At 46.3% G+C, this 13811-nt stretch overlaps 1 protein-coding gene across 3 annotated transcripts in view; it reads right to left on the bottom strand.

Annotated features, from left to right (window-relative positions):
• lpin1a (lipin 1a) overlaps nucleotides 1-13811 on the bottom strand; it is a 164372-nt gene that overhangs the window by 52979 nt on the left and 97582 nt on the right. For all 3 annotated transcript variants that reach the window (XM_072498798.1, XM_072498799.1, XM_072498801.1), the window contains 6 exons: nucleotides 10793-11105; nucleotides 8042-8135; nucleotides 7759-7946; nucleotides 5178-5271; nucleotides 2687-2756; nucleotides 83-175 (listed from right to left, as the gene is read on the bottom strand). In XM_072498798.1, the coding sequence (XP_072354899.1) occupies nucleotides 83-175; nucleotides 2687-2756; nucleotides 5178-5271; nucleotides 7759-7946; nucleotides 8042-8135; nucleotides 10793-11105 (852 nt within the window). The remainder of the gene's footprint in view (nucleotides 1-82; nucleotides 176-2686; nucleotides 2757-5177; nucleotides 5272-7758; nucleotides 7947-8041; nucleotides 8136-10792; nucleotides 11106-13811) is intronic.

The following is a 13811-nucleotide window of genomic DNA, read 5'->3' as shown; positions in this document are numbered from 1 at the left end:
GAAACTGTACCCTGTGTATATGACAACATGACTCGACATTCCAAGGGAACTTTTATTTGGGGATAGCATTGGGAAAACATACCACTTTCACTTTGTTGCTCCTTCCGCGCCATGAAAACCACCATCTTCCACCTTTCTTAGGCATCCTTTCCTTAATTAGGTTTTCCACAGCTACCTGTTATAAATGTACAAAAGTAACTAATGGAATAAAAAAACTGAACCTAAACATTACAAACAACAATGAAAGATGCTGTTTCCAAGTGAGAAGAAGCAATAATGAAACATACTGGGGGCACAAAACTAATCTTTGCAAACCAAAATGCTGCAATGTCGAATAGCGAATGGAGGTAACTGAGGCATGAATACTTAAATGATTTTTAAAACAAATTCAAAATCATCACAAATGAAAAAATTAAAAAAAGAGGGAAAGAGAATAGGTTAGATTAGAAATACATAAACAGGTTCTTATATTTCAGCCTTGCAAAGTAGAATTTGGCAGGTTTAATTAGAAAATTCTAATGGATAGATATAATAAAAGATCATTTTTTAAGGATCTAACTCTACCTAAAGCTTCTAAATAATAGAACATAATAAAGCTTGAATATTGTCTCATACAAGATAATATTTTCAAAGGGTTTTTATTTTCACCTCAAGGCTACCTCCTGTGCCACAAGAACTCAATGACTTTTGTTTTGATAACGTGTATGCAAATAAGCCATTATAACTCATGCACATATTTATGGTGTGTATAGGTATAAGTAACAGTGCGGCAATAGCTCCTATCACATGGAAGCGCACCAGTGAGAACGTTAGAAGTCCAAACAAGCTGGCAGCTTAGCTCCACTTCGCCAGCACTGACATTAGGTAGCTACCACAAGGGTTGCAGAAGACATGGGGGACTTGCACAGCAACAAATTTCCAGTTCTGATGCAGTGTCATTGGCCTGAAATGCTAATTCTGTTTTCCACCTCTCCACAGCTACTTTGCTTCACACATTTGCAATGTTTTCTCAGAATATATAGTCGAGGTCAACCTTAAATGTCTCACTACTCCATTCTTAATATTCAGATTGTTGGGCACCCAAAGGTCATACAAAAACTAACAATGTAGGCTTGTGCCTGAAGGGGAGCGCAAATGATGCCACATGCCAAGATTCCCTCCTCGTTCGTCATTAGCACAGCTAGAATTCACATCAGAGGCGAGAGTCTAAGGAATGTCAATGTCAAATTCTATGTCCATGGGATTATTAGAAAGTGCTGTCACTGTTTAACCAGGAAAACGTGTCACACATGTTTCGTTCTCCCCCCCCCCCCTCCCTTTTTAAATGTAGCACTGGGAGGCTAATGTGCATATACCAGCTCTGATGGCTGACATGGCAAAGGTTCTGTGAGATTTTGGATTAAGCTGTCAAATCACATCTTTGTTCTTAAGTATCTACTGCATACAAACCAAAAACAAAATGATGGCGTGAAGCAATAATCATGGTCTTCATTCAGTAAAGCTATTGGGTAGATATTATAGGAAATCCAGATGATACAGTCAACATATTGTCAAAGGATAAAATGGGGCCACTTTGTTTGTTGGGAATACACTACATCGTTACCAATATTATGAGAGTTTTTGATGCTGGTCAAGGGTCCAAAGAAAGAAAGAAAATTCAGCTACTATCAGTATTAGCACAAAATTGACATACATGAAAATAAACCAAAAAATAAAAGTATGTATGTCCAAGCAACTTGTTAAAGTGGTAGGAAACGTCGGTGAGCCCAAAGATTAAGCTGGGACACAAGACATATCGGTTCATGTCAGGTTCCCTGTTTTTGTGCCAGTTGTGCAGAGGACTTTGTTTGAGGGACAACTTCCACACTAAATATGTTGAGAGGGGGAATGGACAGGGGAAAGGGTTTATTGTGTGGGTGTTTCTTCAATCTTAGCCCGACATCTGTCATGTGGCTGGTACGTCGAAATGAAGGAGTGTAGCAGCAGAAATGGGATCCACCTGTGGATCCAGCCCTGAGAGTTGAGCTTGGCCCCACATTACTTGGCTAGCACTTAAAATGGGGGCTCACCTAATTACCACCTGGACAACAAGTGGTAGCAAACCTGCAGTAAGCTGACCCACACTGCAATTCCTCCTGTTTCCTCTTCGATCCTCCTTCTACTCAGTACCTAGGACACACCTGTAATGGCATGGCTCTATCATAGGAATGCTGATAGCAATCCAGGAAGGTCTAGCAGGGTTTACAGTGAGCAACACTTATTCCAGAACTCCTGCTTGCACATTTACAGCCCCTTCCTCCTGAAGACCAGGGGATGGATTAAATAACTGGATAGCCGATCTCCACAACCTGAACTTCAAAACTTGGCAGAGCTACTGGAAATTGCATTTCATACAATGCAATATCCTAAACAATCAGCTTGCTTCCTACCAGCCAGCTATACAGCAATAGTGTTATGGCAACTAAATTTAAACATGCTAAGTGCTCGCACAGCAACAATTCAGGATAGTTTCTATGTTATGAAGTTAGCATGTAATACATAGTATATTATTATATTGCCCACTGCACAAAATTAGTCCAGCATTTTATCATGAAATGAGCATTATTACTTTTAAATTTAAATCCCCCATTTATTAAACAATCATAGTCCCTTTGCCAAGTCATTTGCCATTTAAATGTTAACTCACCTTTGGCAATGGTTTCTGGAATGTCTGCACAGCTAGAAGCATAGGAGCAGCTGTTGACCAGTTATAGTACCTAGATTTTGCCAAGATGAAAACTGTATTAATATCATGGAAATATCGAATCACAGCAGGTTGATTAATCTTCAGTATACAGGAGTGTTCAATTTGAAACATGTGGAATATCTTACTGCATTACAGCTGTGACATGAATGCAACTTGGTGTTATAGATTATCATAGAATTTACAGTGCAGAAGGAGGCCATTTGGCCCATCGAGTCTGCACTGGCTCTTGGAAAGAGCACCCTACCCAAGGTCAATACCTCCACCCTATCCCCATAACCCAGTAACCCCACCCAACACTAAGGGCAATTTTGGACACTAAGGGCAATTTATCATGGCCAATCCACCTAACCTGCACATCTTTGGACTGTGGGAGGAAACCGGAGCACCCGGAGGAAACCCACGCACACACAGGGAGGATGTGCAGACTCCGCACAGACAGTGACCCAAGCCGGAATTGAACCTGGGACCCTGGAGCTGTGAAGCAATTGTGCTATCCACAATGCTACCGTGCTGTCCCGGACATGATGCAATAATATGTGCAGTTCTATAAAGAAAGTAAATTAGTGAGCCTGTTTAGTGTTTAAACTTCTAACTTCCAGATGATAAAAGTAGGAAATCAGATGCCAATCTTTTATTTAATACTAGATGTATTTACAAAATACATTACAAATGACGGCCTCCTCCCAAACAAACACTGTGTCCTCATGATAGCATTCATTATACTCTTTCAATGGACCTGAATTTTTCATGAACACATCATGCCAATAACTGCCCACAGCCATTTCACGCTTGAATGAGCATCAATTGGGTGCAGGCAGGACTTGTGCCCCTCACTCGAAAGGAAGTAGCACCTTAGAGAGCTGCTGGTCAATCTGATTGGCTGACAGCTCCCCAATCCCTGCAGTGACAAGAGCTGCCATTGACTGAACTTCAGAAACATGCCTGAGCCAAGTCCTGGGACTGGAGAGGAAGGTAAGTTTAAGGAGTCCCAGGCTGGGCAGGGGAGGGAAGGCAGTGGTCCAGAGGTTACTGGACCTGAAGGGAACATAGGAATTAGGAGAAGAATTAGCCAATTCAGCCCTTCGAGCCTGCTCAGCCAATCAGATCATGGCTGATCTCTTACTGGTCTCAAATCCACCTCCCCATCTGTTCCCCATATCCCTTTAACCTGTTTGTTTGTTTTTTAAATCAGAAATATATCTATCTCCTTCTTGAAACTATTTTAATGACTCCGATTCCACCATGCTATGGGGTAGTGAGTTCCACAAATTCACCACCCTCTGTGAGAAATAGTTCCTCCTCACCTCAAATTTAAATCTACCACCTCTCAACCTATATCCATGACCTCTGGTTCTAGATTTCCCCACAAAGAGGAACATTTGGTCCAATGGTTACTTTATCAATCCCTTTTAGTATTTTATATACCTCAATCAGATACCCTCTCATCCTTCTAAACTCAAGCGAGTATGAACCCAAACTGTTTAATCTCTCCTCATAAGTCAACCCTTTCATCCCCGGAATCAATCTGGTGAGCCTCCTCCGAACTGCCTCCAATGCCACCACATACTTCCTCAAATAAGGAGACCAAAATTGGACACAATACTCCAGATGTGGTCTCACCGATAACCTATAGAATTGCAACAACACTTCTCTACTTTTATACTCCAGTCCTTTTGCAATAAACGCTAACATTCCATTTGACTCAATTCGGGTAAGGGTCAAGGTCCTGTCTGAGGCTTTGTCCGTCTCAGCATGAAATCACAGTGAGGTATGGGCAGGCAGGAACCTGAGCGAATGCCGTTCCTTCAATTTCACATATCACGCCATTCTCCGCCCGCCAGTTGGAGAGTGTGAATTTCAGGCCAAAAGGTTTATCTTTATATGCGATCAAAATACTTGATCAATGTCCTACACCTGTATAATACAATTAACATACTAGCAGCATTTAGCACCAGCAAATCATTAAAAATTACTTTGCAAAGTAATAAAAAACAAAATCAAGTTTCTGCACTATATGTCTGAACTAAAAGGGCTGCAGTAAAGTGAGGGTTTATCATAAGGCAACACAAGGCACAGCTGATGAGAGATCAGAGAAACTATGCACCGTAATACATAAGCCAAAAGGAACAAAGTTAGATCAGAGTTCTAAAGATATAGTTAAAAGCACATGCTTGCTGTAAAAAGTACTAATTATTTGGTATCAGGAAAATATAAATCAATTGATTATTTAGTGTTGCCTTTGAATCTCTTTCACAGCATTTGAGAAAGATGTTGGCATAGTAAAGGGTCCATGCAAATACTAAACATTCAAATAGGCTTCTAATTAATCACTAAAATTTAAACTGCTGCAGAACCCATTAATATATCCTGAGCAATCATTTGGTACAAATCCTCACTTGGTTTCTCTAACTGTCCATTCCATTGTACTTACTTGCTTCCAATCTTCACAACCAGATTGGGGTCATCAATGATTCCTGGATTCTGTGAAAACTGTTGATACGTGACAGAATGCTGCACAAATTGTTCTGCAAGAATAGAAACATTTGTATTTTAAGCCATTTCACAAAATCCCAAAAGAAATATGAAGACCATTCAGCTCGTATTTGTTCATCTTTCCAGCAAGATCCCAAGTTTCCCCCAGTACAACTTTCTATTGTTTCTTAAAACAAGGTTTTGCCTCATCTAACTCCATCTGGGAATCTACTCCAAAATAACACTTGTGAAAGAACTTGCTGATACAAGCTTTAAACTGACATCTAACTAGTTTGAGTCAATTTTCTCTTGGCCTAATCATCTACTTGCAGTAATTTTCAAATCTGCTTTGACAGTATGGTTTTCAATTATTTAAATCTCAAAGACCAATCATGTAAATCTCAAAGACCATTTTTTCAAGACTGAAAAACCAAAGCTTCTCCCAATCTTTCCTCATAGCACACACCTCCAATATCAGGGACCAGCTCCAACGTTCATCTTCCTCTCACACGTGGATTCCTCCCTTGTATTTTGGCGACCACAAATGGATAGGTTAATCAGGAGTGGTCAGACAAAGCACTCTATAGGCTGGACAGGACTTGCTCCAAATCATATGCTGCTGTTTCAATTATATATTTTACGGACTTTATGAATTTCCATTAGGCGTTCGTTTGACATGTTGCACATCAAACCAACTCAGATTCCCAGATTTTTCAATATCCTTCATAGATTACTTTGTGTGATGCCATCTTTCCTATGCCCTGTACTTAATATTCATTCACAGTACATTTGACCTCATTGTTCTGCCCACTTACACATTATTATTTAGTGATCTGTGTTGGCTTCTCTAAAACCATTGTTTTTCCTAGTTTGGCATCATCTTCAAATTTGCCTGGAGTCACTGATGTAAACTGAGAACAGCAGAGGTCTCAAATGACTCTCCAAGACACCCCCACTTAGTTCCCCTGCCTTATTTTGACAGTGAAAATTTGTTTGTGTGAGACCAGATTCATACGATAATAGAAAAGTTACCAGATTTATAAGATAATAGAAAAGTTGCGAAACAATAGTACATAGGAAACAAAACATTTAAAAGGAAATGTTATCCATTTGGATACAAAAATTGTCAAGGCAAGGCAGAATGCTCAAAATATTTTCTTGTACCATAATTTATTTGATTTTTTAAAAAAACAATAAATTTGTAGAATTTACCATCTACGAACTAAAGCTTTGTTGCATTTCTTTTTTAACTTATGTGCAAGTTTCAGCATAGTCAAATCATAGGTTACATGAGCTTGATGCAGAAGGAAGTTCCCTCTAGTCTGTCAGGATCATGGAAAATAATCCTCTATTGCATCTGAACACATCTTGCTGAATCTTACTGTTCCTTCCTAAGAACTTCACAAACTCACTTAGTTTCCTGAGGGAGGTGAATAATGACAGTCAAAACTCACAAGATAAATCGGCATGAAATTTTTCCTGCTCTCCTAAAGTAATTAGCGACATCGTCAATCCAATAATCTAATCGTGTGCACTAGACTCTTCAGATATAAACAGATGCAATCCGCAGTAAGACCCACCATATATCATAATTGTCTAAGCATATGGTTTATAACCTGAAGCATACTCTTTACTGGATATTTCTTTCTAGCTCTTTCTCAGCAGAGTTAACATTTGTACAGCATTAACTAGTTTCATGGAGTCTCTTCCACACATCTAATAATAATAATAGCTTATTGTCACAAGTAGCCGTCAATGAAGTTACTGTGAATAGCCTCCAGTTGCCACATTCTGGCGCCTGGTCGGGAGGCAGGTACGGGAATTGAACCCGCACTGCTGGCCTTGTTCTGCATTACAAGCCAGCTGTTTAGCCCACTGTGCTAAACCAGCCCCTCATCTTGTGGGACTGTTCAATTTTCTCCGACTGAGGAGACTTGATATAGCTGATGACTGGTTTACTATGAAGTCAATGGAATGTACCCAAACTAAACTAGAAAAATGTTCATTATACTTGGTGTTCTCATTTACTAAATACAAAACAAATTAATGGCAAATTATGTGCCTTAGATGCCGGTGACAAGTCACCCCTACGTCACAAGCATGGATTGACAGGCATCCATCCAAATAGTAATTGTAAAATTAACTCATAACTGGTATAGCAATTAGGCGGCATGGTGGCTAGCACTACTGCCTCACAAGACCTGGGACCCGGGTTCAATTACAGCCTGTGGAGTTTGCAAGTTTTCAGTGTCTGAATGAGTTTCCTCCGGGTGCTCCTATTTCCTCCCACAGTCCAAAGATGCACACGCTAGGTGGGGTTGCGGGGATGAGGTGGTGAGTGAGCATAGTTGGAGTGTTCTTTCAGAGGATCGGTGCAAACCCGATGGGCCGATTGGCCTCCTTCTGCATTGTGGGGATGCTTTAGATTATAACATTGGTTGTTCCAGCATACATATGCAAGATATGGATTAAATAGAATGGGGCTTGCTTTTTCACTATTCCTGTGATAAGTTCAGGTTTATACCTCATGGAATTTTTACCTTTCGTTATTTCTTTGTAGTCATTAAGGCCACCACAGAGTGAAATGGCAATGATTGGCAAGTCCCCAATAGTATCAGAGAAGGTGTCAACTCCGCTGTCCATTCCAGAGCTGCTGACTGTCTGTGGAGACTGATTTTCTGAATGTGCTCCATTTTCAGACCAATTCCTACTAGCTGTGCCGTTTTCACTGCAGAAGAAATAATTACAGGACTTCAGTGGGTCAGATACCTTCTAGTTTACAGTACGCCATTAAATTAAAATCTACAACTTAATGGAAGTTACCATTTTGGAAAATAAAGTGCTGCAACTTTAGGATTCATGTCCGTGAGATCATCTAGATAAACGCCATCAGTGCCCAGATGACGACTGCGTTTATCTGAGAATGCAGAAGAAAAAAAACTTTAAAGATTTATTCTGGACTACAGCACTGATGTCATTTCCATTTTACCAACAGATTGGCACTGATAAATCCATGGCAGGACAGCCTTATTCCTCTATTGACCACCCACCATGCTAACTTGCTTCACTTACTCTACAGCCTTACACCAACAGGCGCAGTTCACAGAGGAGCACATTGCATTTCGGAAATAGAAAACTTAGGGAACAGCAGAAGAAAGAGGACAGGAAATTGTACAGAAGAAAAAAAAACTGCTCTTTAGTCAGGTGATATACAATATAAACATTTATATATTCTGTTTTAGGAGTTGCAAAAGCACAACAAATACTTTCAAGTTAATACAGGAAAGTTTAAAGGAATGAGAGCCTAGTTTTTAAAAATGCTTGCAAGAAAATACAGGGAGTATGTGTACATGCAGCCTCAAATCTTTGTTGCATATTTTGAGAGGGGCCTTGAGATGTCTCTCAAGTTTTTTTTGCTGGTTATTCTGGGCTTTGGTTAGTCAGGTTTCTGTGAATGAACTGTTAGTACAGCTGCCAACGGTATTATTCACATTTCAAATTCCAGCAGCTTATTTGATATTTCATCTGCTATTCAATGTGTTCACTTGTAGGGGAATTCACTTTGAGACTCTCAACTGCAAAGAAGTATCTTACGAATATGGGGCGAAATTCTCCCCCAATGGCGGGATGTCCGCCGACTGGCGCCAAAGCCGGCGCCAATCAGACGGGCTTCGCACCGGCCCAAAGGTGCGGAAGGCTCTGCATCTTTGGGGGCCTAGCCCCAACATTGAGGGGCTAGGCCGACGCCGGAGGGATTTCCGCCCCACCAGCTGGCGGAAATGGCGTTTGTTTCCCCACCAGCTGGCGCGGAAATGCGGCGCATGCGCGGGAGCGTCAGCGGCCGCTGTCAGTTTCCCAGCGCATGTGCGGGAGCGTCAGCGGCCGCTGTCAGTTTCCCGTGCATGCGCAGTGGGGAGAGTCTCTTCCGCCTCCGCCATGGTGGAGGCCGTAGCGGAGGCGGAAGGGAAAGAGTGCCCCCACGGCACAGGCCCGCCCGCGGATCGGTGGGCCCCGATCGCGGGCCAGGCCACCGTGGGGGCACCCCCTGGGGTCAGATCGCCCCGCGCCTCCCCCCAGGACCCCGGAGCCCGCCCACGCCGCCTGCTCCCGCCGGTAAATACCAGGTTTGATTTACGCCGGCGGGACAGGCAATTTCTGGGCGGGACTTCGGCCCATCCGGGCCGGAGAATCCAGCGGGGGGTCCCGCCAACCGGCGCGGCCCGATTCCCGCCCCCGCCCAATCTCCGGGAGCGGAGACTTCGGCGGGGGCGGGGGCGGGATTCACGGCGGCCAACGGCCATTCACCGACCCGGCGGGGGGTCGGAGAATGACGCCCATGCTTTCCGGATTCAGCAGATTCAGTGAATATTAGCTCCAATTCTCTTTTGGCAGAATTACTAAAATTTAATTCAAAGGATTTAATCTTGAGTTTACCCCTGGCTTTCAGTGTTTCTAGTACCAGGGCAAAACCTTTATAACTCATTTCTAATGCTGCACTCGAGAGTCAAGTTTTTCAGTTGGTTGCAAAGATTTCAGGACCATTGCACGCCCCACTCAAAGTATTGAACACACATTTCTCCCTCTCTTCAGCTCTGAAGTAGTCATACGGACTCAAAAACAATAATTCTGTTCCGTCCCCACAGATTCTGCCAGATTTAGAATTTTTCCAACATTTTCTGTTTCCATTTCTGGGGCGGGAATCGGTGAGGCGGGCAGAAACGGCGCAGTGACGGTGGCGGGAACCACTCCGGCCTCGGGCCGCCCCAAAGGTGCGGAATCCTCCGCACCTTCAAGGGCTAGGACGTCTCCAGAGTGGTTTGCGCCCCGCCGGCCAGCGTGGAAGGCCTTTGGCACCGCGCCAGCCGGGGCCGAAGGGACTCAGCCGGCCGGTGCAGACCGCACATTCGCGGGAGCGTCAGCGTCTGCAGACGTCATCCCCACGCATGCGCAGGGGGGGTTCACCTTCGTGCCGGCCATTGTGGAGGCCTAAATGGCCGGCGCGTAGGAATAGAATGCCCCCACAGCACATGCCCGCCCGCGGATCGGTGGGCCCCGACCGCGGGCCAGGCCACCGTGGGGGCACCCCCCGGGGCCAGATCACCCCCCCCACCTTCCAGGACCCCGGAGGCCACCAAGGAGCTGGGTCCCGCCGGTAGGGACCTACCTTGATTTACGCTGGCACGACCCGGCAAAAACAGGCGGGAACTCGGCACATCGAGGGCCGGCGAATTCGGGCGGTCCCAACTCGCGCCGGTCCCCGCCATTCACCGAGGCGGGCGGCGCGATTCACACCGCGGCGACCTTTGGGGGGTGGGTGAATTCGGAGGCTGGCGGGGGCGGGATTCACGCCGACCCCCGGCGAATCTCTGACCTGGCGGGGGGTCGGAGAATCCCGCCCCAGATTTCCAGCTTCCCCAGAATTTTACTTTTGTTTAATATTAACATCTGCATGCATCCCCTTTATGCAATATTTTTTGTCTCTTACGAAAATTTAAGGCTAACATTCTTCAGTTCTGTTTTTCAATCATAGCAACCGTAGCTGTGAATCACCGATGTCACTTCAGAAAGTCTTACCTTTTCTTTTGCATGGAGAGTCAGTTTTGTTGATTTGCTTAATCAGATTGTCAACATGGTTCGATTCCCCATTTACTGGCACCAATGGAGCTGATGAGGGTTCAAAGTTTTCTGCACCATGTGTAAAATTGCTGAAAGATGGAGGTGTAATCTCTTTTACTGCTAAAGGCTCAGGTTTCACTAGTGGAGGGGGAGTCGATGAACTATCAAGAGAGTTTATAAAAGGGGCACTCTCGATCACTCTGAAGTGAGTGTTTCCTGATGGAGTGATGTTCACCCTGTTAATTTCATCCATTTTCGGATGCGTAACAAGCTGTAAAAAAGATTGGCGATGATTAACATCTGTTGTGCTTAGTTATCCATATCAAACATTACTTGTCCTCTGTCTAAATTGGTGTTTTAATTAGAGGGCAGCATCAAAATACATTCTCGAAGTTTGGCAGGCTATAAAAATGAAAGAGGAGGATAATAAAGTAAAAACGGAAACTGCAAAAGAAGAGAACAGTGGCACATGGTGGATGTACCTTGCCCCTATCAACATGTTTATGTTAATACTTCACATACATGACTTCCGGGTGCGGCTATGCAGAGCGAGGTCGCATATTCGGTGCTCCCGCTTGGAACGGACTTTTGGGCTCTTTTACAGGGCCCCCACGGCATTTGTTTGACATTTCCCGGTGTGGGAAGACGACTGCAGCATTCCCCTGACAGTGTCCCCCAGGACTGTTGTGTCTTTTGGCTGCCAGACACGGCAGAAGCAGTGGAAGATTTGGCTGCAACAGGATAAACAGGGCCCCTTCCAGCATGCAAGCGGGGGAAGGGCAAGCTTAAAGCTGCAAACTGACCTGAGGACCTTTATCAAAAGTGAATTCTAACAGCAGAGGGAACAACTGTGAAAAGATCTCACCAGGGCCACTGAAGAAGCGGGGACGAGGCTTCCGGTGGCGGCCATGGAGGAGTAGGTCACGCATTCGGCAGCTCCCGTCTGGAACGGACACTTAGACCTTTTTCAGGAGTTTCCACGGACATTTTGGGGCAGATTGGTGAAGCGAACACTGCCAAAAGGATTCCCTCTCGAGACTTTTGGGCTCTTTTCAGGACCCCCAAGGGCACTTTTTCGACGTTTCCCGGTGTGGGAAGGAGTTAATAATAGTTCCCTGTCAGTATATGGCTTTAACTAGGAGCGGGGTGACAAAAAAGGTGGTGGTGGACCAGAAGAAGGGAGGGAAGAAGGACAAAATGGCGGCGGGCGGAGACCAGGCAGCGTGGAGGCAGTGGGCGGAGGAGCAACAGGAGGGTATCCAGCGCTGCCTCAGAGAGATTAAAAAGGACCTGCTAGAGCCGATGAAGGCTTCTATTGATAAGCTGCTAGAGACACAGACGGCCCAGGGGGTGGCGATCCGAGAGGCTCAACAAAAGATCTCTGACAATGAGGACGAGATCTTAGCCCTGGCGGTAAAGGTGGAGGCGCACGAGGCGCTCCACAAGAAATGGCAGGAGCGGTTCGAGGAGATGGAGTATCGGTCGAGGCGGAAGAATCTGCGGATTCTGGCCCTCCCGGAGGGGCTGGAGGGGCCGGACGTGGGGGCCTATGTGGTCACCATGTTAAACTCGCTGATGGGAGTGGGGTCCTTCCAGGGGCCCCTGGAGCTGGAAGGGGCCCATAGAGTGTTGGCGAGGAGGCCCAAGGCTAACGAGCCTCCGCGGGCGGTGCTGGTGCGGTTCCATCGGTTTGTCGATCGGGAGTGTGTGCTCAGGTGGGCCACGAAGGAGGGGAGAAGGGGAATCGAGTTGCTGCTGCTAAGATCAAGGAGGAGCTGGAGCGAGTGGGGTGGGTCAAGACGGGGGTTTGCCACTGTGGGGAACAGGCCGGGTGTGGGCGCGTGGCTGGCCGAGGAGGGGTCATGGCTAGTCGGCGGGGGAGGGGGCGGGTAGCCCCCTAATCCGGCTGATAACCTGGAATGTAAGGGGACTGAATGGGCCGGTTAAGCGGGCCCGCGTGTTCGCGCACCTGAAGGGGCTCAAGGCGGATGTGGTTATGCTCCAGGAGACACAACTGAAGGTGGCAGACCAGGTAAGACTGAGGAAAGGGTGGGTAGGTCAGGTGTTTCACTCGGGGCTAGATGCCAAAAATCAAGGGGTGGCGATCTTGGTGGGAAAGGTGTTATTCGAGGCGTCGAGCATTGTGGCAGATAATGGCGGTAGGTACATAATGGTAAGTGGTAAGTTGCAGGGAGAGAGGGTGGTACTGGTCAATGTGTACGCTCCGAACTGGGACGATGCGGGTTTTATGCGGCGTATGTTGGGTCGGATCCCGGACTTGGAAGTGGGGGGCCTGATAATGGGGGGAGACTTTAACACGGTGTTGGATCCTGCACTGGATCGCTCCAAGTCTAGGACGGGTAGGAAGCCGGCGGCGGCTAGAGTGTTGAGGGGATTTATGGACCAAATGGGAGGGGTGGACCCTTGGAGATTTGCAAGGCCGGGGGCTAGGTAATTTTCATTCTTCTCACATGTCCATAAGGCTTATTCTCGAATCGACTTTTTCATTTTGAGTAGGGCGCTGATAGTGAGAGTAGAGGATACCGAGTATTCGGCAATAGCCATTTCAGACCACGCCCCGCATTGGGTTGACTTGGAGATGGGGGAGGAGAGGGACCAGCGCTCGCTGTGGCGCTTGGAGGTGGGGCTGTTGGCGGACGAGGAGGTGAGCGAGCGGGTCCGAGGAAGTATAGAGAGGGACCTGGAGGCCAACGATAACGGGGAGGTCCGAGTGGGGATGGTATGGGAGGTGCTGAAGGCGGTGGTGAGGGGAGAGCTGATCTCCATCAGGGCCCACAAGGAGCGGAGGGAGCGGGTGGAGAGGCTGGTGGGGGAGATGGTGAGGGTAGACAGGAGATATGCGGAGGTGCCTGCGGAGGTGCCTGAGGAAGAGGCGCAGCCTCCAGGCCGAATTCGACCTGGTGACCACCAGGGAGGCGGAGGTGCAGTGGAGGAAGGCCAAGGGGCCTGTCTACGA

The sequence above is a fragment of the Scyliorhinus torazame genome, chromosome 4, assembly GCF_047496885.1.
Source record: "Scyliorhinus torazame isolate Kashiwa2021f chromosome 4, sScyTor2.1, whole genome shotgun sequence".
NCBI lineage: Eukaryota > Metazoa > Chordata > Chondrichthyes > Carcharhiniformes > Scyliorhinidae > Scyliorhinus > Scyliorhinus torazame.
The sequence above is the reverse complement of the archived record's forward strand: the minus strand, read 5'-3'. Positions and strand labels throughout refer to the sequence as shown.